This window comes from Cebidichthys violaceus, unplaced genomic scaffold (assembly GCF_023349555.1).
Source record: "Cebidichthys violaceus isolate CVI_PGR_0920_01 unplaced genomic scaffold, fCebVio1.0.p SCAF_49, whole genome shotgun sequence".
Lineage (NCBI taxonomy): Eukaryota > Metazoa > Chordata > Actinopteri > Perciformes > Stichaeidae > Cebidichthys > Cebidichthys violaceus.
In genome coordinates, this window is record NW_027176694.1 from 753,263 (window position 1) to 779,487 (window position 26,225).

The window sequence follows — 26,225 nt, forward strand, 5'->3', positions numbered from 1 at the left end:
TTGTACGGTTCGACATGCACCAGAGCATCTTCATCCCCATGTTGCTTCGCGTCGTGACCTACCACCCCTGGTTTTTGCGTTTCATGTAAATATAGTGTGTAATGACACACTGTCAGAACACAGATGCTATTATGGCCATCCTACCAAGCAGAGGTCATCTTTGCCACCCCGCCCAAAAGAGGGGCCGCCTCACCACCGTGGTTTAAGGCACTGCTTTCACCCAGACCAAAATGACAGACACGATTTTATCTTTGCTTTTTGACCAGGGTTTGTGGAGGAGAGCGCTGAGAATCCTATCTGAACCGTTACAAGGATTTAGCAGATACACGCGGATTAGTGGTATTGTTTACATATTTGTTTTTGTTTTTTACATTGGGTTAACCATCTCATCTTTGCTTTCATTCGTCTGTGACTTCCGATTTCCGGCTGCCCAAAAGTTACGATGGGTGTCACACCGGCAAAGGTGAGAGGGAGTCCAACGTAAAAAAGCGATTATGAGCAACAGGGAGAGCATTTGGCGCCGAGGAACATTCCAGCTTTGAGCCAATCCAGGAAGACATTTACAAATGTCTCCCTTTGAAAGTTCAGATTGTGATAGGCCGGCGTACGCCCAGCAGAAAAGGTCTGGTCATTGTTACCATGAAATTCAACAGCTCAGTTCTATCACAACCATTCCAGATGTATTTATTCTTACGAGCCACAAATCAACATTCCTGCTGCCAACTGGTTTTATTTGGTTTGGATACCCAACAAAACATGAATGATACACTTTTCTTCTATTGCACTCAAAGCCCTTCCCATCACATTCACAAATTGTTTACAGTGTGACATATTGAAAGCAGTTGCTTCAAAAAAAAAAAAAAAAAGAGCAAGTCAAGCGCACTGCGGCACACATCTTGATCTCCACACTGTAAAATATTTCCAAATAACACACAAGAAATAGCCATGAGTACAAACTTTGTAATGTTTGTGAATTGATCTGAAGATTTTCCGGATGGTTTCTCTCTCTGGTGTCCAGATCTGAAATAGAGTCATTCTGTCAGGACTGTGTGTACTGTACCCCACTGCTCTTCAAAAGCCATGTCAGATCATTAGTCACACTTTGAAGTCATTCTCACCTTTCTCCTAAACTCAACTGATGGGTTGAGTTCAGCCCTTGAGGCGCAAATTAAAAGCAAAGGGCCTCGAGGCACGGGGCCATCTGCTCTAGTCCGTCTCGTGGCTCCACTGTAAACGTTTCATTAGCAGGCTGGTTATCCCATCCCCACAGGCTTACAACCGCTTGAGGAATAAATGACCAGCAAGAGCAAAAGGGCAGCAATTAACATGCTTGGGCAAAAACTGGCAAATAAATTGGGCAATACCACAATAAGGAATAAACAAGTCATTTAAGGTTTACATTTCACAAAATGCTTCCACACGTTTGTGTTTTGTTGTACGCCGTCAGTATGTGGTTGAAAAGTGAAGGAGAACTCAGAAATATGACATAGCTGCAGTATTGTGTGGGTCGAGGTGCTGCGCCTCAACTGGGTGAGAAATGTCATTATGTAGAGTAATTATAAAAAAAATCACACCTTTTAGTGCTAAACTTATTTGGGGGTGAAAAAGCAATGCTAGGTCTTATGCCGTGTTTCGGTTGAGTCTGACGATTTAATTGAATTGTTACCATTCAGCATTGCACTCTTCTATCACATGTTCCGGAGTGTTTTGACGTTTTTCAGCTTATATAGTTCACTTTCATCGGCACCATCTCCAGCAGTAGCAGGCAGCTGTCTTCAATGAGTGTTCTCTACCCAGCGTGGCAGCCAGGCACGTAAACGACTAGCTAGCGGACTAGCTAGCGAAGCTGGTGGAGCATTTACAAGCTGAAGAGCCCAACAGTTCTCTCAGGCACTGGAAAAGAGTGGAGGAGAGGCGAATATTGGACACACAAACTTTGCTTTGTATCTGCTGGATTTGTGAAAAGGCACCAGCTAGCTAACGTTAGTCATGAGCACCTTATAAAGTGATAATACTGTACAACAATCTTGTGTTACAGCTTGTTTTGCTAACCCCAAAGCAGTGAAAAAAAATAAAAATAAAAATCATTCTGCTTAAGCATCATTTTTCATTTCAACACCGACTCAAACATCTCCCCTTGAAATGAAACCCCGCTCTATGAGACTTTTTTGTGCCTCTTTCAGCTCATTGATTTGAGCCTCTCTTTAGCAACACCTTCAGGTGGTATTGTTCATTTTGTACACAAAATAGGATTTTGGTTTAACTTGGGCATTCTTAACATGCCTGAAAACATAATTAGCAGATTACACATGAGTTTTACTGGACACTTCTCATGGTCCCCAGAAGAACTCTGTCCAACTTGGTGGTTAGCCAAAATTCTGACCTTCTATACCAGGCAGGTTACAAATGAATGGCTGATTTTTAATGGCCGTTATGCTTCATTTTCGCTTTCAATAACCCCGATCCAAAAACGATGAACCCTACTGAGTTTTGGCATTTTGGACACAAGTAATTGTCAAATCTTACAGTAGTCAGAGTCCTTTGGGATCCTGTGACCTGCTCTCCTGAGGGTCAAACTGTAATTGTTCATTTCTAAGAATTCCAGAACTCTTTCCAGTATGTAGTGACTCCATCTAATTCTGTCACCATGTGGTAGACTCTGTAGCCCCTAGTCTAGAGGTCAGCATGTTTTACCCAGGATCTCACTCACGACACACTTGCGTTTCCATCGCACACACCAACTGTCAGCACGGTTGACGACACAATCGTTTCTCGCCGTCTCCAAATGGAGTCACGGGCAGAATTCCAACTTTTGATGTGCAGTCTTCATCGTCGTTAAGGTAATAGTTGAGCAATGACTCACGATTTTCTCAAACGTGCATTAGAAGGCCACAGGGTTCCAACAATGGCCCAGATTGATTCCATATCAAACTTTTAGATGGTAAGAGACGTTTAACAAGGAAAGACAATTTTCTCATGGAAGCACTGATATAATGGAAAAGTCTTAAAACTTCACAGCAGAACAAAAGTTTGCACAGTGGCCATGATGTAACATCCTGTGTCTTTTCGGTAGTCACACAATTTTAAATCAAAGTGCTACTATAAAGGAAACAATTTAGTTTTTCTGCTTTGCCTAAAAATCTAAATATAATGCAATAAATATGTTCAGAAGGTTGTAAAATATATTCGGGCGTTATAAAAAATTGCCAAACTTCATCAGATGATTTATCAAATTTGTAGACTTTACGATTCTGGTACACATTTCAAATCCCAATAAAGCAATGCAAACCAACAGACCAAATGTTTTCACCAATTCGGATTACTTTATTTTCCATAAAAACCACAGATCAACTATATTAATACAACACGGTTCAGTTAAGGTCAAACTAAATAAAGATTAGAGCAAAGGAAACAGCACAGAGAGGCAGTCAAATACGATAAATTCAACCAAATACGCTGACAGTGTTCCCCGAAGTATCCGACACTTATGTAAGAGGAAGTCAAATTATGTGCATTGTGTCGATGCCAAAGCAGCGTTTCACCATATAGAGTGGATCTCGTCATTTTTTTTCCCCCTAACGCAGAGGTGCTGTAACAGTCTTTTAGCTGGAAGACAGTGAGGGACATGGAGCCCATCTGGATACTGCTTCCTGATTGGATGGTCAACAAAGTGTCTTCTCCTGGATGCGCTCCACTGATTTGATAAATGAAGAGGAAAAGGAGAGCGTGGAGTTCAGGGCTACCAGAAGTTGGCTCTGCAACAGGAGAGAGGTTCAATAAGTTGAAGGGAATAACTTGGCGGTCCACAGATGAGGAGGAAAAGTAGAGCTGGACGGAGATGCTGAGCAGTGAGGATGAGAGCAGACGTGTTGGATTAAATAAAATATTTTATTAACGGCTCCTTCCCCCTTATTAATCAAGGCCAACATTTAATACGGCTATAACTCAAGATGACAATTAAGGGAATACGAAAGAGTCTTTCCTATCAGAGGATTATTCAACACGTCTGCAACCAATGATAGACTACAACATATCTACGGCGCTAGAGAGCACTATGTGGTTACGCAAGTAAAGTAAACACTTTGCACTACATTAAGTCTTGGGTGGTCTGATTACAGGTCAGCAGCTCTAAATACAGCTCTAAATACAGCCCCAACAGATGCTTCAGTATCCTCAAGCTGCCAGTTGTGCTTATTAGAGACAGCCAGGTCTGTGCTACTGTGCCACCAGGTATCCGAAACAAAACGTTGGACTTGCACCGGCGAGCGTTATTGGCGCTTCACGGACTGTTCTCAGTCACTGGAAGAGAAGAGTCAGACCAGGTCTGTTTCTGATAACCGGTCAAAATGATTGATCGGCTTAGGGTCACAACCAACAATTTCCATCGATTCATCTGCTGATTTTTTTTCTTTATCAATTCATCACTTAGTCTATAGAGTCAGAAAAACGTGAAAATGGCCATTATATTTTTCTAGAGCACCAATTTAAACTTTTTTTTTTTTTTTTTTTTTTTACATTAATGGTAGTTCAAACATGTACTTTTAAGTGCAGAAACAAAGTTGATCCCTTTTGTTTTGTGCTGCCCTACTTATTTTCTTTCCTTTATCCTATAATTGTATTTGATTTTTCCATCTTGCATAAATCCTTTAATGGTGTGCTTGAGTCCATTATGCTGGATTCTGGACAGCATGTTGCATGACTCCCAGAAACTTCAATCATTTTTTTTTTTTAAATATTATTCACTGCTGGTGGATAAACAAAAAGTCACCGCATAAGCACAATGATTCATATTTGTAGACCACATACGTTTTGAAACACCAACACAGTTCTCGTTGTTGTTGTAGCCTGTACGCAAATTGCTACCGTCATCGTTTTTTAGGTATATGATGAAGCCATCCGATCAAATTTAATGTGAGCTGGGAAATAAAATGAAATCCCACTTGGTTACTAGAGTGGGATGTAAAAGACACCGTGTCTGAACAGAGCACTAGCCTTTGATGTCTGGATAAGAATGAACTACATACGTCTAGCAGAGGATTACATTAGACAGCTAAGTAAAAGAGTGCGTAGGAAAAGATATGAAGTGCAATTTCATTTTCTCTGTAATGATAGTTGTTACTGATGGCAGGTCCTTATTTGTTTCCATATCTTCATAACTACATTACTGGAATATACAATGCAGATTATAGGGTTACGGTTGACAGGCCCGTAATATACATTAAGTGTTGGAAAATGACATAATTCCTTCCTTCAAAAGGAGGCCGTCAGATCTGTCCTACCTGACAGGGGCTCAGTAGTTGATCATCTTCTTAATTGCGTCAAAGCACTTCCACTTGTCTGGGATGTAGAAGGGCTCAAAGATGTGAGGGAAGGGGGTGTCATAACCGCAGACCCTACTGATGGGAGCCTCCAGGTTAAGAAAGCACTGCTCCTGCAGGGGGGGCACACACAGATGAGGACAAATACTCTCATTATTGGGTGAATGCTTGCATTGCTCAAACATATTTCATTTAAGGCAGCGAAGCAAAGCTAAACATGTTCAGACTACAACAGCGCTGGTGTTTGGAAGACGCTTCGTATAAGCAGCTGCATGTCACCAGCCTGCTTGGTTTGGTTCAATGCTTTTCAATGCTTGGGCATATCCAACACTATCAATAAGGTATTGATTGAAAAAAAACAAAAAAAAACGGGTCAGAACTGGTCAAACAACTGGATAACATCATTTGTATTGCCATATCTGACTTAGATGCTTCAAGTGAAACTGGTTGATTCAGGCTCCTCAGAGCAGGCCGGCGCTCCGGAGTGCAAAACAAGCCACGACTCGTGTCTCTATATTGGCTTCTGACCTCTCCCCATGGAGACAAAGCGGAAAGAAGCTGGCCAAAAACACTCCAACTGGGACAAAGCCCCCTAATGAGTTAAATGAACACACTTGGACGCAAGCACAGATTTGCAGCAACAGACCTGAAGTAGCCTCTTTCAGAGGAAAGTGACCCGCAAAACAACCCAAGCGGCCGAAACGGAAAAGCGTTACGAGGCGACGGCGAGGAAGCTGCGCAGCACCCTCTTTGTCAGTCCGTCTCTGACAGACACCGAACGGATTCTGACCCGTTTCTTGCGACACCGACGGCATCGCACACACTCAGCCGCCCATGTAATCCCGCATTACGAAGCCACCAGAAATCTGCCGTTGGCATTTGGCAGCGCAGGACACGTATGTTTCACACTATGGTTTTCACGTCTTATATAACACCTGGAAGAATCCAGGGGAACGTCAAACTTGATGAGGAGCCTTTTGTGCTTTGCTACCTTTACAGCGTATAAAAAAAATAAAAAATTAAGAAAACACATCAAGAGGCAGAAAGACTGCAGCTCTGCGGAGGTGACGTCTACAGTGAGAACTTTACCGCCTGGACGACGGGTCTTGGGTTGCTTCACTGAATTCAAAAGGATTGTCGAGCAGGAAGACAAAATCCAGAATGACCAAGAATGGATTCAGAAAGCACTTAATGAAACGGGAACAAGACTACGGGTCTACAGCCACGCTAGATGTTCTATAAGGCTGTGCTAAGCATGGATGTATCAAGAAAAATGTAACACAGGTGGGGCCCTGCTCAGTGGCACACGAAGCAAAACAAAAGTTTGACTTCCAAGTATAACATTCAGATAAAATGACTCCTGGCCTCAGGGCAAAGCAAAGTAATTATCCCTGTTTTACAGCGTTCATTTGATAACATGACATGCAGTGAATGAGCTTTTGTTCAGGGTACTTTTTTTGAAATGGTGAACATTTCTGATGGAAACGTCTACCACTAAAATGAAACAAGGATTTATTGATGAACGTGACAATAAGATGATCCTCGTCCACTGACATTAGTCCAACTTCAAAAATATATTATCTGCCCGTCTACCGACCACAAGTCAGACAGTAGCAGGGAGTTTGTTCTTTTGTCTGGATCACATCTGTAATCTCCTCTAAATACATTCACTGGAAGTGGGAGAAAAGTACAGGAGTCCCGACTGCCTGCCACCACAGCTGGACAAGAGAACGGCCACACAACTCAGATTTCATTCAAATCGGTGTTTATCTTTCGGGAAGTGCATCATTATATGTAATATACTTAAATGTCAGAAATAAAAATATGTCAACCTGGCAGTGCCAAAACGCTCGTTTAAAATACTTTGCAGCGGGGGCTTAGGAGTTGCTGTGGCAATGTTGTGTCTCTTGTCACGCAAAAAGCGCAGTTTGTCAGAAACACCCACAGATTTGGGGTTGCAGTCAGATGGGTGAGAAAGCGCAAATATCACGAAGGAAGTCAATGTCAGGCATCCAAACCGGCCTGATTTCAACCGAGACCCGGGCCGAGGATAGCTTTACCTCGACATTTTTCTAAACCTCTATAAGTTATACTGAATTGTGAACCGCTGTAGTAGGTGTGATGGTCCCAGGGACCTCCACCAGGACTCGTGTTTGTCCGTTAGTGTTCCCGCTTCCTGGTTGGCTGGAGAGCGAGGCCATCGAGGATCTGGAGGCAGCTTCCACCGTTTCCAGTCGATAACACCCGCCCCATTCTAGGAACTGAGGGCTTCTTTCCCCTTGGCACCACCTTGTGCTAGGTTGGACTTTTTGATTTGTATATATGCATCTATTCATTTAGTATTACCTCGGTTCACTCTGCAGTATGTTCTCCTGCCAGTATCGCTTATTAAGATTCACATTTTGTTAAAGTAGTTCGACCTTTGTTCAGTAAAACCTTTAAGTTCATCTTCAGCGTGCGCTTCCCTTACCGCCCTTAATTAATGACTCGCACGACATTTGGCCTACACTTGCTGTGGTCTTAGAGCCAGACCATTAAAAAGTTATTCCTTCCCATTTTTTTTTTTTCCACTGGTCTTCATTAGTGACCAGCTTTTATTCATTCGCGCTGGCTATCATTTGAATTCTGGCTTTTTCTGAGAATTCACGGCACATTAACATGTAGCGTAGCCATGCCGTATCTACGCTGCTGTTCTCAGTTTCTCCACTGTATTTTCTAATACTCTAGTACTTTTAACTATTTCACAGAAGGAAAAAAAAAATCCAATCAAATATATTAATAGTGAGGCTAATGTCAATGAAATAGAATTACATTATAGAGCTGCATAGTTTCGTATGAGGGCCATTCAAATCCAGCGCAGGAATGAAAGCAACTTGAGAGGTAATTCATAAATAATAAATAGTTATTGCTGAAAACATGCCAACCATAAATAGCATCAAAAAAAGGGGTTTGATAGCATTACATTTTTTTTAGGAATATATCATAAAGTTCTCTCTCAATTCCTCTTCATTGCTCTATTTCCTCCGTCTTTGTAGAACTCAGAACAACCCAAGAGGGATTCTCTCCAACAGCCACCGGACCACTAAAGATAACGCCTGATCTTTGCATTTTTCAACATTTTCCCATCGCTTTCATGTGCTGACAAATGTCCATGGCCTTAGGGTCTATGAAGCACAGTAAAAGTACATGCGAGTAGAAAAATAAAAACAGAGCTCGTGGTTCTATTTTCAGAAAAGTTTCTTTGAGACTTAACGTAGCATCCCTCTTCAATGAGCCTCACATCTTCAAACGTGTTCTGTGTTTCTGTGCTCACATATAGCCTCCAGCATGGCAACACCATGACTGTGTCATAAGTTTCTTTGGGTCGTGACCTTCAGAAGTGGATGATAAATGTATTAAAAAGGACAGATTTCATACCCATGAACTCACTAAAACGGTTCAGCCCTGTTCTAAAGATCATTTAAACTTCATTAATACATGCCAAGGCTAAGTCAAGGTAACAACAGGTGATTTCGGGGAGGGGGGGGGCTGAGTTCAGTGTGGAAACACACACTTAAGAATGTTTAGGTTGAACAGGAGTGTGCTTGAATAGGCCTGGAGCAAATCTGGATGTGAATGTCATCTTCTTTGAATTACTGACAGGCAGATAGATGGAATTGCATATTACAGGTTTTGTCTTTGCAGGTCTAGATCAACACACAATCGACGCGTTTTCTATAATTTTGCTTCTGTGTAGGCTTGACTGAAAAATCTCCCCTATTTTTGATGAGTTGTGGGTCTATTGATGTTTATTCATTGTATCTAATAAGCATTATTGCTTGTTTATTAACCGGCCCTTGGGTATTTTTCCAGTGTAAATATGAAATGGTGGACACTTCTGATACATGTCCCGACCACTGACCCAAAAAAACTTTCTCCCTTCATTTCTCACACATTCAATTATCTTGTCTCGTGTATGACGACAACCCATGGGGCGGCTAGTGCAGCTCGATAATAAGTCTGGTTTCAAATTCAAACGCACTATGTCAGAAGTTTACAAAACAGCTTGCAGTTACATAAAGGTAAGACGCGGCTAATGAGTGAATCAGGCTTTGGCCTGTTGGGAACTGACGGGATTGAGCGGCAGCAGACGATCTCACAGAGCCCTGAGTGACAATGCGATATGATTAAATGCAATGTAGAATATGATTAGAGAATAAACTGTATCTTCAGTATACTGTATTGTACACCAGGTATGTCATTTGCACATTTTTAAATGATTGTTCAAAGCAGCTAAACATTCTTGTAATGCTCTATGGTTGCAGTTAAACAGCATTTCATTATTACTTTAACAACTTTGTTTTCTAAATCCAAATGATCAGCCGAAGTGTGTCCTTTTTTGGAATGTGAATAGACTAGAGCGGAGTCGGTCGTAGTTTGGAGTTAAGAGGAGGGTGATTCACCATTTCTCTCTGTGCATCCCTGAGGTCCATGAAAGCATCGTCTTCCTCCACATCTCATCCCTTCTCCGTCAGGACATCTGCCAAACACTCAGGACGGGGCCAGCCAATGACACATTATTATATCACTAGGGCTGAAGCCAAAGCTTGACAAAGGAAACTTGCCAAGCCCAACTAAACTCCCCTCTGTTCTTCATAGAACAAAAAAAGAAAAAGAAAGGAGAGATAAATGGATCTTTAAGGAAGGGCCTGAGGTGGTTAGCTAGGAGGTAAAGCCACTCTCTCACAAATGAATAGACTGAAGCGCTCTCAGACAACAGTGCCTAGACTATACAGGTTTACTGACAACTAGTTTCTCTTTTTGTCCCTTGATTTGAGCCTGGGAGGGGTAGAAGGCCGTACTAGTAAACAAGAAGGCGTGGTACAAGTTAGAGCCTTTAACAACCACACTGCTGAATTGGTCTCAGACTCTTCCTGCTCAAAGCTACATATTTACTAGCTTCCCAGTGGGATTGCAACACTATCAAAATTAAAACTGCCATTTCTGCTGCATGGCGTCCAGACATCGAGTTAGCCAAGCTAGCTCATTCAACCAAGCATGTAACCATCGACCAATGAGAAGGCTGCGCTACAGCAGTTGCTCCCAAAGTAAGATTTAGCATATCATCGTTTATTTGTTGTGCGTTTCATCACATAAAAAAAAAACCCTGCTACACTTACATAAACTTTTTGTTTTATGTTGCACTTTCATACCTATATAACGATAAAGATCACCATATTGAAAACTGCGTTTAATGTGCAGTTTTGCCGCAGCTATTGACACGACAACTCTGCCGGTTGTCGTAGTAATGCAACACACGTCCTGGCTTATTCCGGGGCTCAGACAGTCAGACTCCACACAGTGTGAAAAGACTGCATCCGAGTTGACCTACAAAACTAAAAATGAGTAGCGCTCATTAGCTAACGGCTTGATGGACGGTTTCAGGCTGCTTATGGAAGATGGATATTCATCACTGTCTGATGGCACATACACTGCGGTATGTGTCAGAACGTCTGTACCGTTTTCAGATTCGATAGACGGACAAAGTCTCAACAAAGCCAGGTCTCTTATTGCACTTTTATTTTTGTTTCAATAAATAGGAAAAGATTTGAAGCCCTCATCTCTCTTTAGCAGCAGTATATCTGACTGAGATCTGTTTCTCTTACTGAATAACTGACACAGCGAAGGGTGAGAGGCGACTGATGCTCGCAAAGAGAAGGAGGACGTCCTTTGACACTCACTCTCCCTCTGTGTGTGTGTGTGTGTGTGTGTGTGTGTGTGTGTGTGCGTGTGTGTGTGTGTGTGTGCGTGTGTGCGTGCGCACAAATAAAGTGCAGCCCTTGGTCCTTCTGCACATTGTGGTGGCTGCAGTCGGCTCGGTTCGACGGCGGTAACAATAGATTCCAATGGTGACCCAGTTTCATGGTGAGGGAAAAACAAAACTATTGTGTGCTTAACATCAGCAGTTTTGCCAAACTATGGCTGCACTTCTGTTTGAGTCAGCCACTCATTACCCTTTGATGCAGGACACATACTTTTGGGCTGAAACTGTCAACTTCAGTTGAGAACGAGGCTCTCGCATTAACCAGACACGTTCATCCGTACGGTATTGGCACAACGCAAAGCCCGATATCGACTAAAAAGAGAACACAGATGGGTTATTAATAAGAAATGTGCTGGTGTCTGGCTGTAATTTAAAACCATTAATGGCAGTAAACACATCAGTTAATAGGAATAGCTTATCGGGCATTATGTAGGCTACTGTGCGCCAATCATACCTTGCATATTCCTTCGTCTTTGAAGAAGTGATATCTGTAATATAATGTCGGGTTTAACAGTGTGACCGAGGCTTGTAGGTCAAGCTGCATCCTTATAAAACTATGAACAAGTCGAGGTTTTTCTTTCCAGAGAGCGTATCCAAATCTCCCGAGGACATGTGAAAACTGCAGATCAAGGGAATCAGTGAACTCACCAACAACTTACATCACCCGTACACAATGTGAAAACATGGAAACATGGAAATGAGGGGGGGATGAGTCATCGGCCATTTAAGACCTCACTGACAGGGGGGAGAGAGAGAGAGAGAGAGAGAGAGAGAGAGAGAGAGAGAGAGAGAGAGAGCAACATCTGACTGGCAGTAAAAGTGGAGAGGATCGATTGATTTTACTGCTGCAACTAATGAACATCAACGCGGGACACTGCTCCACATTGTGTGTCGTGCAGACAATTAGTCCGATGACTTGTGGGGAGACCGGTACGAACTGGAGAGTTGGAGAGACGAACCCACTGCCGAGAGCCTCGCAGATATAATTGAGACGAGGGGACGTGGAAGTCTTTTCATTTAGTCATGCATCACATTTAGCTCACAATTTGTCATCGGCTGTCTCTGGCATGTGTTGGTTACCGTGTCCAGGCCTGTTGTACTGCCAGCAACAAGCAATATTTGGTAAACCTTATATGGAGAGCTAGACCCGCTGTATCAACAACCTCCTATGAGTAGTATAAACTCACAAAAGATCTCACAAAAGATCCTCTGTGCGGCTAAATAGACAACTCATATACTCCTCGAGTATACAGTCATCTTTTTGAATCATTAGCTTTTTTTTTTTTTTTTTTGCTCAGCTTATTGTCGATGGGTCCGGACCAGCAGGGAGCAAAATGCCTATATTGCGTCAGGAGTTTATATGATACAGAAACATCCCAGTGACCTACTGGTACAGCCTCTCCGCAATGGACATCAAAGATATAATATATCCATGTCTTCAGATTTGACTGAGGTACAGCTCAAACAAGGAGTACGATTCTTTCATTTTTTAATACTGACATTCACCGGCCCTTTTCAACTCACTCAGAATCTTTGACTCACATCTCTTCCTCTGTGCCTCCCTTCAACTCTCCTGCGGCCCTCCCCAGAGAGACCCACTGCTTAGGGGCACTCGGTGAAAGGCTATTTCAGCTTTATTACAAAGTGGGACTTTTATTGCTCAAACCATTGCGACCTATTAAGACCAATAGCTTTGAACCTCCTACCCCTGGGAGCCACAGATCCCAATAAACCCCCTCGAGAGACACAGTGTGTTCTGAGACACAGACGGCACACACTTACCTGTACCGAAGAGCTAATTTCAGCAGCAAAGCCTCCGGTTATCGGCGCTTCATGGCTGATCAGCAAGCGTCCGGTTTTCACCACTGACTGAAAAAACAACAGACACATAGAGACGATTAAAGAAGGTTCGGCGTTCCCCTTTTTCCACCGTTTCAAAAAGCAGCACCTTTAAATCATGTGGCGGACATCATCTGCTAAAATAAAACAGGGCGATTCATGTACATCGGAGTTCACACTCAACATTGTTAGCAGCGCCTGCACTGCTAATCTGGACGGATGAATGTTCTGACAGCTACCTGGGACAAGTAGCAGTCTCTGCAATGTAGCGGTTACCCAGCAGGAACGGTTCATTCTGCCTACTGCGGTATGCTATATCTGCTTGCTGCCCTCAGGCTGCATGCATGTCTGGCTGTGTCGCTGTGTGTGTGCATGTACAAAATGGATCTGACACAAGACTAAGAGCTGGAGGGCTGATTTAGGCTGGTATACAGCGCCAACGGGACAATCATGGACATTAGAGGTCTCAGCCTCCCAGACATTTGCATTTGGGTTTTCTGCAACCTGACATTACAGCAGAAGGATGCCTCTTGCTGCTCCACCCGTTATCTACCACAGCATAAAACCAATACTATACTATAATCTCATCCACTTGCCACTGGTCCAGACCAAAGCTATGTCTGTTCTATGCAACTTCAGCAAACCTCTGTCCAGTTGTTGGATTTCTATTTGTTCCCAGCAATAAATTGGGTAAACACCTCTTAAAACTCAACTCGGAATCAGCACCGAAAGCAACGGGCAAAGTTGTTTTCGACGTTATTTTGAGAATTTGAAACTTTCAATAGGATTTAAGATACGTGTGAAGAGACTAATATGTGTGAGTGGAAATCCGTGGTCTACGTTTAGGAATATGCGTTCATTTTCCACTGAAGTAACGGCGCTGAACAATACGCTCTTCGCGTGAACACAGTGGGGTAAATATCAGACTTTACATACACTCACGCCCGCAAACAAATCCAACACTAAATAAACCACTGAAAGTAAGCATCACATGTCCATATGGCACTGTAAAAAATTAGGCCAGACCACAAAGTGTCAAACACGGGGTCACTCCGAGGCTTCGTGCTACACAGGAAGATGTTTACATTGCTGAGGTCCCGGGTTTTGGCTGTGAGGCACTAAATACTTGTTGCAAACTGTACCACTGTCACACACTAGTATTGGGGGCTAAAATGAGTCAGCACTGTGTCCCTCTAGGGAACTAATACTTGATGCATAGCCAGCATGCCTCTTACTGGTGGGACAAATTGGAGAAGCTTGTAGTTAGAAGCTGGAACGCAATGATTCTTTAAAAGGTTTTTTTTTTTTTTTCCATTAAAACATTATTGTAGAAAAGCTCATGTCAGTTGGCAGACGCTCCGTGTTCAGCAATCTATGACCAGTTGAGGTGAATGAGTTCAGTGCGCGAAAATCACTGATTATATGACACTATCTTCAGGAATGTGGAAGTTAATAAAAACACTGGAAGACAATGACAACAGTTGGCAATCGGCACAGTGAGCAGGAATCAAGCGAGGGGTTGAGAGCAGGGCGATGGCTTGATATGACACGTTGCTGTCAGGCTCGCCTCAGCGCGATGACTCACGCAGGTGCCGTTTCTGCCCGATCCCTCTACCCTGCCCCGATGCTGAACCCGGTCCTCATCGTACAGACGCACTACACACAAAGACTGTCAACATAACTTCCAATTTACACTGTGACACCGGCTTAACCCTGATACCCCTGTGGCTCATCTCCCAGAGGGGAGACCCCGACATACTGCTCGCTGCATCAGGATTGTATTCTTTAGATGCTTTGGACACAAAAGGAGCCCGCTACTGTTTTTACAATACTGTGGGATAGAATTTCAGACTCTGAGGCCTGGTGAGGGGAAAGCTTGTGCACCGGTTAATAGACTTGACCCGTAACCCTGCTGCTTAAACAAAAGTGACAGTCTCTGGCAAAGTGCCCACTTGCTGGCGCTAGTTCAGTAGGCTATTGTAAGTAGTGCATATTATGACAAGTGAACTATAAAGCAAGGAGTCCGTATGTGTCTGTCCTTTGCATATCTCAATAAATGCTGGGGGCTTAAGGACGTGCAATGTAGACATGTTGTTCAATATTAAATATACTTTGGAGAAAATTGCAGCGGTTTCTCCAGAAGTTGATTCTGGAGAAACGCAACCCGACTACGTCACTGGCGATCCGGGGCTGTACGCCAGGAGGGAACGAAGCGTCAATGGTCGTGTTCACTTTTGTTGCCGGTTGTGGTTTTGTCGTTTTTTTTTGCAAGCAGCTCTTCCGGCGGGGGTTAAAGCAATCCTCGCATCCCTAACAGGCATGTGTTTTCCGAATGGCCACTTGTCCCCAACAACACTGCCAGCAGCAATACTGTACCAAACGGGCAGTATTATGTTCCAAAAAAAAAAAAAAAATGGTAAAATGCAATAATGTTTTGTGACAGCAATGTGCCGTCTGGTGCACTAGTACAGTAGGTAATGCAGCTCACATGGCGAGTTGAAGTAACTGCATTTCAGTCACAGAGAAATAAGACAAAACTGTGACAAACTGAAAATGCCAAGATGCGTCGGTTTATTAGGTGTGCCGTCTTAGTTTAGTGTGTCCGCATGTGAACATTGGCTAATTAGAGCCCAACACAAAGTGCAGGGTAGGCTGATGAGAACATATTTCAGTATTGGAGACATAACGATTTTGACCTGATTAATGGTACTAGATGGAAAGTCCGGGGTTCACCAAAATCATTGGGACTCATCCTCAGGGCAGCATGGATATCTGCAACGAATTACATGGCGATCCACCCAGTGTCGAGACACTTCACTTAAAAAGCACAAATGCACAAAGTCATGGATATCGGTTTTGCATTTGTCCGTCTCTAGAAATATGCTTGGGGAACACATTTGTCTGTCCACTTCAATGTATTTCCAGTCTGAACAAAAAAGGGCAACTGTAATGGCTTCTGTTGGCAGATTGTAACCTGCTCATGGCCGGCCTTACGCCAAAACTGTCCAACTCATTCAACTCACCTCACCGCCTGAGGTTCGATTTCACACAAGAAACAAAGAAAAGACGATCTCGCACAGAGTACTTTCTGCGACTGTCTTCTACACAGTAATCGTGGCTGTAGTCTTTAACCCAGTTGCTTCAGGTTGCCGGATGGGTTTTCAGGAGACAGAACCATCTACTCCCATTGTTGGGTTTGACCCTTTTCTGAAAAGTCATATTTTTGCCCACGACAGCAACCTTTCATGTCAGTACATTGGACACTGTAAGGAGATGATCGGTTCGATGCATCCAATGAAATGCTATGTCTTGAGGGAGAACAGAACAATTAAAAGATGTCATGAATCTTTCAACGCAACCTCGGGAAGACGTGCTGGAAGGGGGACCTCTCTGTTATGGTTTTACACCATGGCCTCGAGCCTGATGAGTTTGTCACAGAGTGACTTGTGTCCAGTGAGAATTCCCTCACAGAAATTGGAGCAGTGATTAGAGAAAATAGCTGACCATGCACCAATATTAAAGGTAGATAGTGACAGTGGAAAAGGGTGTGGTTTTTCTTTTTACTGTAAAAGTAAGGAGTGATGACTTGGAGGAATTGGGAAATGAGAAAGTGGTGTTAGTTGCCATGTTGTGCAATTCCAGTGGATAGGAAACTGATTAGTGTTGTTACAATGTTCTAATTCTGTTGGACAATCGATTGGTTTGTTTGATTCAGCTTTCATTACTTTTGGATTAATCTGCTGTACCGCACAATATTCTTGGACTGAGTCAAGCATCAGTTTTGAATGTTTCCTAACACTGTCTCGCTTCTGAGAAAAGCCAACAAAACCCGAGGAAGTCAGGCCATAAATTAGTCAACTTGTCATTTACTACTAAACTTTTTTCCCCCCAGACAATAATTACATGACAAAACAAAGATACACACCCAGAGCCTTGCCTGATTTAAGTGCCAGCTCGGACACTGTGGCATCTCCTCAGTGACACCAGTGTATTTTCACTGGGCGGGGGGGGGGGGGGGGCACACCTGCCAGGAAGTTGATAAACTTGTAATTGCTTCACTCAGCATCTGACTTTATGTCGATTGTACCCTTTTCCTGGTCGGAGGAATATTTGAGGTAAGCTACGACTCTGTATGTACGCTTCTGTAAGCTGCTGGCTCGAGACATCGTCCTCCCTGACCCGGGCTCCAAGTCAAAACTCCTGGTTGGTGGCTCCTGGTGGTAGTTTGGCCCGGCGACAGCTCTGGTGGCTGCAGCTTCACTGCTCTTTGTGCCGCAGGGCTGTCATTACATGCCAGAGTTGTTCCGCTGGCTGCAGAGGAAACGTCATGTTTACGGCCATTCCCACACACACCCAAACGTAATGAGCGACGTAGAGCTCGTCCTGCTGCATACACGCCGTCCTCACCTACTCTACACCTGTCTCCTCCGCCATCACGCTCCTTCCGGCCCGTTCCCCGTGACTCCGTCGTTGCTCCGTGCTGTGGTTTGTCTCATTCTCATCAATACGTTTTTTTTCCCTCTTTGCTCCTCCATCCATCCATCCCTGAAACCCTCCATTTATCCTTCTGCTCTAAAGCCTATGCTCCCGGTCCCAGTGCTCCCCACTATGCGTCCTCACCACTCGGAGGCCAGCGGCCAACGACCTGGCATGACCTCAGAGGCTCAAGTCAGAGCTGTCACTCTCCCATGGCATATATACACTCACACACACACACACACACACACACACACACACACACACTCACTCACACACACTCTCTCTCACACACACACACACACACACACACACACACAAGTGCAGCTGTGCGCACAGACCACACAGCCACATATGCACGTGCATGTGTTCTCAAGTACACCACAGGAGCAGACACACAATGCTTTTCATACATGGCGCTCGCTCAGGATTGATTGATTTACATTTTGCGATAGTGACAGCGAGTTACTTTCACAGGTTGCTTCCTGCTGCTAATGCCCTTGTGGTATTTTGGCATAGAGGTGTCATCTTAGGAAAAAAGGAGACGCGTACATAAAGGGGAATAAAAACCTGACGTATTTATGGAGTGTATGATATACAGAGCACTAATTCACTGTAGAGTGTGGAGACTACGGGGACGAGAAGTGAATAAAAACAGTCCATAATTGGGGCTAAACTGGGCCGCGGTTTGACTGGTGCAGAATCCCATAACGTGCTTTTCAAAGTTTTCAAAACACACGAGACTCCTTCCAGAAGAAGTTGCCAACACTTATTTGTTGGATCTGTATTTTTACACCACTAAATTGGTCCAGAAAAACTTTAAAATAGCGGCGATGACAAAAACAAAATCTTCTGTGCTTGTACTGTACCGGTGCACGCACGCACACACTTCGTAGACTGTAAGTGACACACCGCCTTCCCATAGAGTATGCCTCCTCCTTTTTTTTCCCCTCCAGGCTGTCCATCAAAAACGCAACACGAGGAGGAAGTTGAAGTTCTGTGCCGCCACCGAGGAGTCGTCCTTGCCGCTGGATCCGCTGGCTTCGCTCCTTTCCGCCGACCCTGTAATTGCGTGACCACCACAGGGTCCTAACTCATGCGCCACCATGTGATCTCCGTGACAAATGAGAGCCGGGGACGAGGCTCGACTACTGGCTGGGGCCTTTAAAGTGGCACTCTGCGATTAGCGGAGAGGGGTGAGTGCTCGGCGAACCGGAGGCCCTGTAAAATCACAGTGCTGGGAGGGAAGCAGGGTGGGAGGAAACACAAACACTCACTTACTCACTGCCATACAATCACTCTCTCTCTCTCACGACAGAGAAGGAAAGTGAGAACCAGTGAGAGAGAGAGAGAGAGAGAGAGAGAGAGAGAGAGAGAGAGAGAGAGAGAGAGAGAGAGAGAGAGAGAGAGAGAGAGAGAGAGAGAGAGAGAGAGTGCAAGGATGAAAGAGCAGAGCAGAGCAGAAAGGGTAGAACAGCCTCGGCGCTAGGCGGAGGGCCAAGCCATCCTCCAGAGGAGCCAGGACGCCAGAGGAGACCTCAGACAGAAATAACTCCAAACATCCCATAAAGTCCCATTAAAACCAATTCATCTCAATTACTCCCCGACACACGCGCGCACTCTCTACCTTTACGCCCTGCGACCACGCCGCATCGGTGTGTACACACAGACGCACGACTGCTACTGCACACTCTCCAGCGTGGTGACAGCTCCGCTGCATGTTTTGAGCGGACGGTAAGGTCGTAAAAAACGTTCAATTACTGTCAGAGGTCCTGTAAAACGGTCTAAACCATGCCTATTGAATTAGAGGCCGGCGGGCCACCAATGGGCCAGAGGCCCTCCTCCAAGTGGCCCTGCATACATAAAACTGATATATGGCAAAATATATAGGCTGTACTACATGTATAGTAGTAGAAATAAGCGAGTTGACCTCACGCGTCGGTGGTTGCTAGAAAATATCAGAGGTTCGGGCGGCCGTGTCAAAAAGTGCAAAAGCATACGGCAGGATGCTAATTCTGCTAAAAATGTCAATGAGCAAATTAATAAGCAAAGAAGTTGTAAAGCAAAGTAAAAACTTGTAGTCTCTCTTTTTGATTTTGCAAAAAGACTTTTTGATTTTGACTTTGTCGGCTGCATCTGCTGTTGAGTTTATATCCTTTACACGTCTCTGAGATGGCTGCCTTAGTGAATCATTTATCTATTTTGCTGGTATTTCTATGCTGTTCATTTCTTTAGATTATATTGCTTGTTGCACGCCCCCCCCCCCCCAAACTAATAATAAACATCTACTGTCGGGTTTTTTTGTTTGATTGTGTGATTTTGTACCCTTTTCTGGATAATTCTAGAGGAAGGCTGTTCATAATGTATCAGTCGTATGCTCAGGGTGCCATCTACAGAGAAGGAATTCACTGTTGGTTTGGCTTTGTAATATTTTGTATTATGTAATGCAGAAACGTTTATACTTTCATTTTACTTGAGTAAAATATTACTTTAACAAACTCTTTTTCTGTCCCTGAGTATTCATTGCCGCAGCCCTACAGTACAAATGACCCACGTGGAGCTTATAGTGCCAAGTTGTGCTAAAGTCATGTGACAGTGTTGATTTGACTAGACGAAGATAATTAATTGACGTTTTCTAAATTCCAGTTTCTCCAAAGTGAGGATTCGCTCACTTTGACACGTTTTTTTTTTCATTGAATATTTTTGGGTCATGTACCGTTGGAAAGAAATCACTGTTTCCTTACCTTTCATAGAGCTTGAGAAAATAATCAGCCACTTAATCGATGTTGACAGTTAGTGCTTGTGGTTATTCGATCTGCGGAGTCTCAGTTGTTAGAAATCACCTTCTAAGAAATATTAAACTGTGGTTGGCTGTGTTCTGGTAACTTTTCCTTTTTGTGTGTTTGAAACTTGTGTTTCTGTTTGAAATATGAAAGTCTACAGGCAAAGACCGTTTTCTTTGCCTTGAGGATATCAGAAGAGATAGAACTTGCATTGGTGTAAGAAATTCTACAACGATGACGAGCCTACATCATATTGTACAATTTTCCATCATAAACTGCTTTGGTTTTGCAGCTCATGACTTTGTTGACCTTGTACAAATGAAGATAAGGAAGGAATGTCTCCTGCTTGTGCACTCATAACACAGTGTTGGATAATGAAAAGAAGGACGTTTTATGGGAATAAAAACAATAATCGAAAGCAAATACTTAGCATACAGTGGCGCTTTATGGTGGCAGTAGCATCCAAATACAACACCACGATTTCATTAAACCACCTCAAAAGTCACCACAAGACACAATATGAGGAAGCTATGGAGACTAACACAAACCTCCACAACAGGAAGCTTGATAAATGGGTCCCAGTGCCTGTGGCATTCCTACAGGAGCATGAGGACATCACAGATCATCATCTGGCTGCCATCAATACTGTGCAAAGTGAGGTTTCAGGGGGGAAAAAAGGATTTCATGTCCCAAATCTATTAATCTCTTTTATAACAGTGACTACTAATCCATTCTGTTGTGACAGTTGCAAAGCCGTCTAACTAATTTACCATGCATTTTTGGGAATAATTTATTTTTTTTATTTTTTTTATACAGTATGTCAAAAGGTTGAGTGTTCTCTACTAATTTGCATTCATCACAGCCGTATCCAGTGATGGACTTGGCTACGAATGCAGAAATTACACACAGATCTCATACTCTAAAGTGACAAACCCTGGTCTGACGAATGCCGACAACAATTTAACACAATGCAAGAGCTGCAGAGCAGTAGGTGCTACGACATGATACACTCCACTTAAGAGCACAAATACTTTGGCTCGACACAATTTTCCCGCTCAGCCAGCAGAGCTTTGTTTTGTTTTCTCTTGTTTTCTTCGAAAAGTAACATCTGGTGGGAATCAGTGCAAATGTTTGCAAGCTAGGCTGAATTGCTTCATCTTTCCGAGTGGAAGCTAGTTAGCCTAGCTGGCTAGCTTCCACTTTGTGGAAAACAGACTTATCCAAACAATTGGTCCTTCCAAATGTTAAATGTTGCAAAAGGACAAATGGTTGACAGGCATCTCCTAAAAACAATCGCTCTAAAATGTCAGTCACCAGATGCTGTGGGAAACACTCACCAGGAGGCCTATGGTTTACAACAAGACGTCCAAAAACTGTGTTTACAAAATACACTAATGAATTGCTGTAAATTTACAGTGGATTTAAAACAGTATCTTACAGTATTTCATAATACATATATATACACACACATATACATATATATATATATACACACACATATACACATATATATATATATATATATATATATATATATATATATATATATATACATATATATATGTATGTATACATATATGTCTATATAGTATGTATTATGAAATACTGTAAGATACCGTTTTCAATCCACCGTAAATTTACAGCAAAAAAAAAAAAGAATTGAGAGTTTAAATAATTGTTACCAATTCCCAATGATTAATTTTGATAGAAAATTTCAAAAATATTGCATGAAAAGAAATGCATAACGCATTCAAAAATGTGTTTTCCATTCATTTTAAGAGCCGCCGTGAAAAGATAAACATAAAAAACTCCTAAGAATGATAAAAGTCTTTAATACTTTTTGGTTTGGTTTCAGGTTAGGCAACAGACTCCATGATTTATAAAAAGGACCTGGAGAATCCCTGGGCAACAGATCTATCCGCTGGTATGTGTGCGGACCTCTTGGATGTCTCCGTGTCCTCGTGACTTCAGACACTGACTTTTCCACTCGGTCCTGCTATCGGCCTACAGGCTGACCTCGATGATCTCAATCTGCCCACACCTCCGGCCAAGGCTCCTTAACTAACCCGTCCTCTGCAGTGGAAAACTGACGATCTGGCCCAAAAAAAAAAACAAGAAACGGTCCAATCCAAAGTGAGTTTTTTGCTTTTAGAGAGATTGATTTATAACAAAAACTGCGACTGCCACTGTCATAATCAAAATCATCATCATTATCATTGTCATCATCATTATCATTATCATGTGGTACCAAAAATTGTGTTTGGCCATTATCACCTCATCGTGATTTCTCTGCCTCATTTTGATGTTTCAGCCCATTTTCAACAGTGTTTGGTAATTAATATCATCTGTTTGATCTGTATGGGAGGCCTGAGATGAGTGACACAGGGCGCTGATGTGTGGTAATCACTGGCTAGTGTGTCTCTTACAAAAACAACCCTGGCTAATATTAACAATGCGTCCTACTTGTCAGCGGTCCGTCGTGAGCCGATATGATTTCTCAATGCGTGGAGGAGGTGTGGGCTTGGCCACATTTCTCCGGTGAGTGACACGGGGAAGAATTTGAGAAATCTCCAGTGCCTAGCGGTGGAATGTGAGCACGAGCTACTGCCAGGAGGAAGAATGGAAAAGAAGTCAGTAGCAGACAGTCAAGTAGGGGGTGGGGGGTGGGGATGATTTGAGGCGACACAGAGGGGGAGATTACTCTACCTTAAAACGTTGGGGTGAACCACAAATGGGCTTCATCGTCCACTTGGTGATGTACACATCTAACCTAGATAAATGACTGGAAACTGAAGTGCTGGTCAAGGTTTTATTCTTTTTGCAGTGTTGCATTACGCCATACTTTTCACCAGCGACACCGGCAGAGACAGACAGAGGAGCTGGACCCATCACAGAAAAACAACCATGAGTAATTTTCCACTGATATAACCATCGAAACACTGCGCTGCGGCACGACACATGACAGAGTTATGACACACGCACTCACACACTGACTGGCCAATATGCCCCCCCCCCCCCCATTTGCCCCAAAATCCCCCCCTTCATGACTTCATTCTTTAACCGGGTTTCTCTTGCCCCATGTTTTCTTCCCTTCTCTCCACAAAGTCCTGCGGGTCTGGTCCAAAGAACGCCGTGTTAACATTGTAATTACAGTCGTGGGCTACAATAATAAGAACGCAGGGAGTGCGGCCCAAACCTCTGGCCACTTTCTTCCTGTGCCAATTTTCTTCCGCTTTAGATTGTTTCCAGTGTGTGTGTGTGTGTGTGTGTGTGTGTGTGTGTGTGTGTGTGTGTGTGTGTGTGTGTGTGACAGCGGGCCAAAGATATTAGGAGTGTTGTGGTGGGCCAGTGAGCAGATACTGGCAGAGTAGCCACAACTTAAAAGGGCAACACAGGCAGGAGCCCGGACCGTCTGTGTGCTAATCGCTAGCAGGCTGCCTGGCCCATCCCTGGCCCGGCTGCAGACCACAGACTCCGATAAAGGCAACGTCTGCTCACCACCGTGCCGGGTGTCGAATCAAGGCTGGGGAATCTAAATATAATGTAGGCGCACAATACAATTCCATGACAAAATCCATTTTGGATTCTCCCACCAAACTACCACTGTCTGGTCTGTTTTTCCTGGGATGATCCTCTGGCACACAGCAGGGGTTCCCATCATTTCAAGAAATATTTTTCCTTTCCATTTCCAACATCCTACAGACCTACAGCGTTCTCTATGTCGAACTCTCATCTGTTGAATTTGCAAGCTTTTGACGTGCTAATAGCCAACCTTGAGAACAGTCGTTAGACGCTAATGCCTAATTCATGCCTCTGAGGAAAAAGCCTGCGCAGAAGTATGCGGAGCCGCAGAGATGGGTTTTCTGGATAAGTACCTCCCGTCCTGTTACAACAACAACCACCATCTTATTCATTCTAGGCAAAAGAGCTTCTCCAACTCATCCAACTCATCCATAATTTCTTTCCAGCCCTGGAATTGTGTTGGGACGAACTTGTATGGAACTATTGAATCACGCCTATCGAATAAATCAAAGACCGCTTGACAAAAGAATTTGAAAAACCACAGGTCCAAAACAAAAAGAAATGACATGCTGCTACACATGTCTGCCGCGGTGCTACGTATGCCTGCCGTGTGCAAAGGATGCAAGCACAGAACGCATAGCACACAGATGCAGGAGTATGAGACATTTATGGTCAACCACCAATGAACATAGGATGGACAGAGGAGACGGACCATAGATGCATTAAGACAATCAGACGGTGAGTGGCTACTTAGTACCTAGCAGTTACTCTATTGGAGGAGCATGAAGTAACTCAGAGGAAATGGGGTCTTTGTCCGATGTATCTCCACAGTCCTGTGAGATGAGCTCAACTATCACTTAACCAACACAAACCACGATGTTCCAAAAGTGTTCTTTTGAACGGATTTCAAACATGACGTTATTTAATACCATTAAAAACATAAAATGGAAATTGTTACTAAGCCTTTTTCGTACAGAATCCTGTAACTGCTCGTGTTTATGCTTAGTCTCATTTTTTTTCGACCCGGCTGACTTGGTCAAGCTGCCATTGGTGCCGCTAGAACTTGGAGTGGCAAAAGCATTTCCAACCCTTTCTCTACTTGCACTCTATTGCTATCTAGTTTACCAGACTCTTTATCACAGCAGGAGCTGTTAAGTTGTTACAACAGCTTGTTGGGAGGCGTGTTGTGTGCAGTCGGCCTGACAAAGCTTAAAACTAAACTTACTAACGTAAGATGAGAACAAAGCAGCAAAAATAGTGAATTGTGTTATTGTTTTTTTTCATATAGCTTCAGATGCAACATTAAAGGCAGGGTGGGTAATCTTTTTCAAAAATAGATTTTGATATTTTTGTTGAAATTGTCATTACATCCTGATAGCAATCAATAAATCAATTTAAATAATTCAAATAATGACTGGACGGAATACCTGTCTGTCCGCCTACCTGCCCGTCTACCTGCCCGTCCGTCTACCTGTCCGTCTACCTGCCCGTCTACCTGCCTGTCTACCTGCCTGTCAGTCTACCTGCCTGTCCGTCTACCTGCCCGTCTACCTGCCCGTCTACCTGCCCGTCTACCTGCCCGTCTGTCTACTTGCCCGTCTACCTGCCCATCCACCTGCCTGTCCACCTGCCTGTTCGTCTACCTGCCCGACTACCTGCCCGTCTACCTGCCCGTCCGTCTACCTGTCCGTCTACCTGCCCGTCTACCTGCCCGTCTACCTGCCCGTCTACCTGTCTGTCCGTCTACCTGTCCGTCTACCTGCCCGTCCGTCTACCTGTCCGTCTACCTGCCCGTCCGTCTACCTGTCCGTCTACCTGCCCGTCTACCTGCCCGTCTACCTGTCTGTCCGTCTACCTGTCCGTCTACCTGCCCGTCCGTCTACCTGTCCGTCTACCTGCCCGTCCGTCTACCTGTCCGTCTACCTGCCCGTCCGTCTACCTGTCCGTCTACCTGCCCGTCTACCTGTCTGTCCGTCTACCTGCCTGTCCGTCTACCTGCCCGTCTACCTGCCCGTCTACCTGTCTGTCCGTCTACCTGCCCGTCTACCTGCCTGTCTACCTGCCCATCCACCTGCCCGTCCACCTGCCTGTTCGTCTACCTGCCCGTCTACCTGCCTGCCCGTCTACCTGCCCGTCTACCTGTCTGTCAGTCTACCTGCCTGTCCGTCTACCTGCCCGTTTACCTGCCCGTCTACCTGTCTGTCAGTCTACCTGCCTGTCCGTCTACCTGCCCGTCTACCTGCCTGTCTACCTGCCCGTCTACCTGCCCGTCTACCTGCCCGTCTACCTGCCCGTCTACCTGCCCGTCTACCTGCCCGTCCGTCTACCTGTCTGTCCGTCTACCTGTCTGTCCGTCTACCTGCCCGTCTACCTACCTGTCCGTCTACCTGCCCGTCTACCTACCTGTCCGTCTACCTACCTGTCCGTCTACCTGCCTGTCTACCTGTCTTGCTAGATTTAGCAACTTTAGGAGCAAGCATTGCA

The 26,225-nt window shown here is 44.1% G+C and overlaps 1 protein-coding gene across 1 annotated transcript in view; it reads right to left on the minus strand.

Moving 5' to 3' along the window:
* Positions 1-3,301: 3,301 nt before the first annotated feature.
* Positions 3,302-26,225, minus strand: part of bckdhb (branched chain keto acid dehydrogenase E1 subunit beta) — a 46,877-nt gene continuing 23,953 nt past the window's right edge. The window contains exons 9-11 of the mRNA XM_068730067.1: positions 12,904-12,990; positions 5,280-5,431; positions 3,302-3,755 (exon numbers count right to left, since the gene is read on the minus strand). Of these exons, the coding sequence (XP_068586168.1) occupies positions 5,291-5,431; positions 12,904-12,990 (228 nt within the window). The 3' untranslated portion in view covers positions 3,302-3,755; positions 5,280-5,290. The remainder of the gene's footprint in view (positions 3,756-5,279; positions 5,432-12,903; positions 12,991-26,225) is intronic.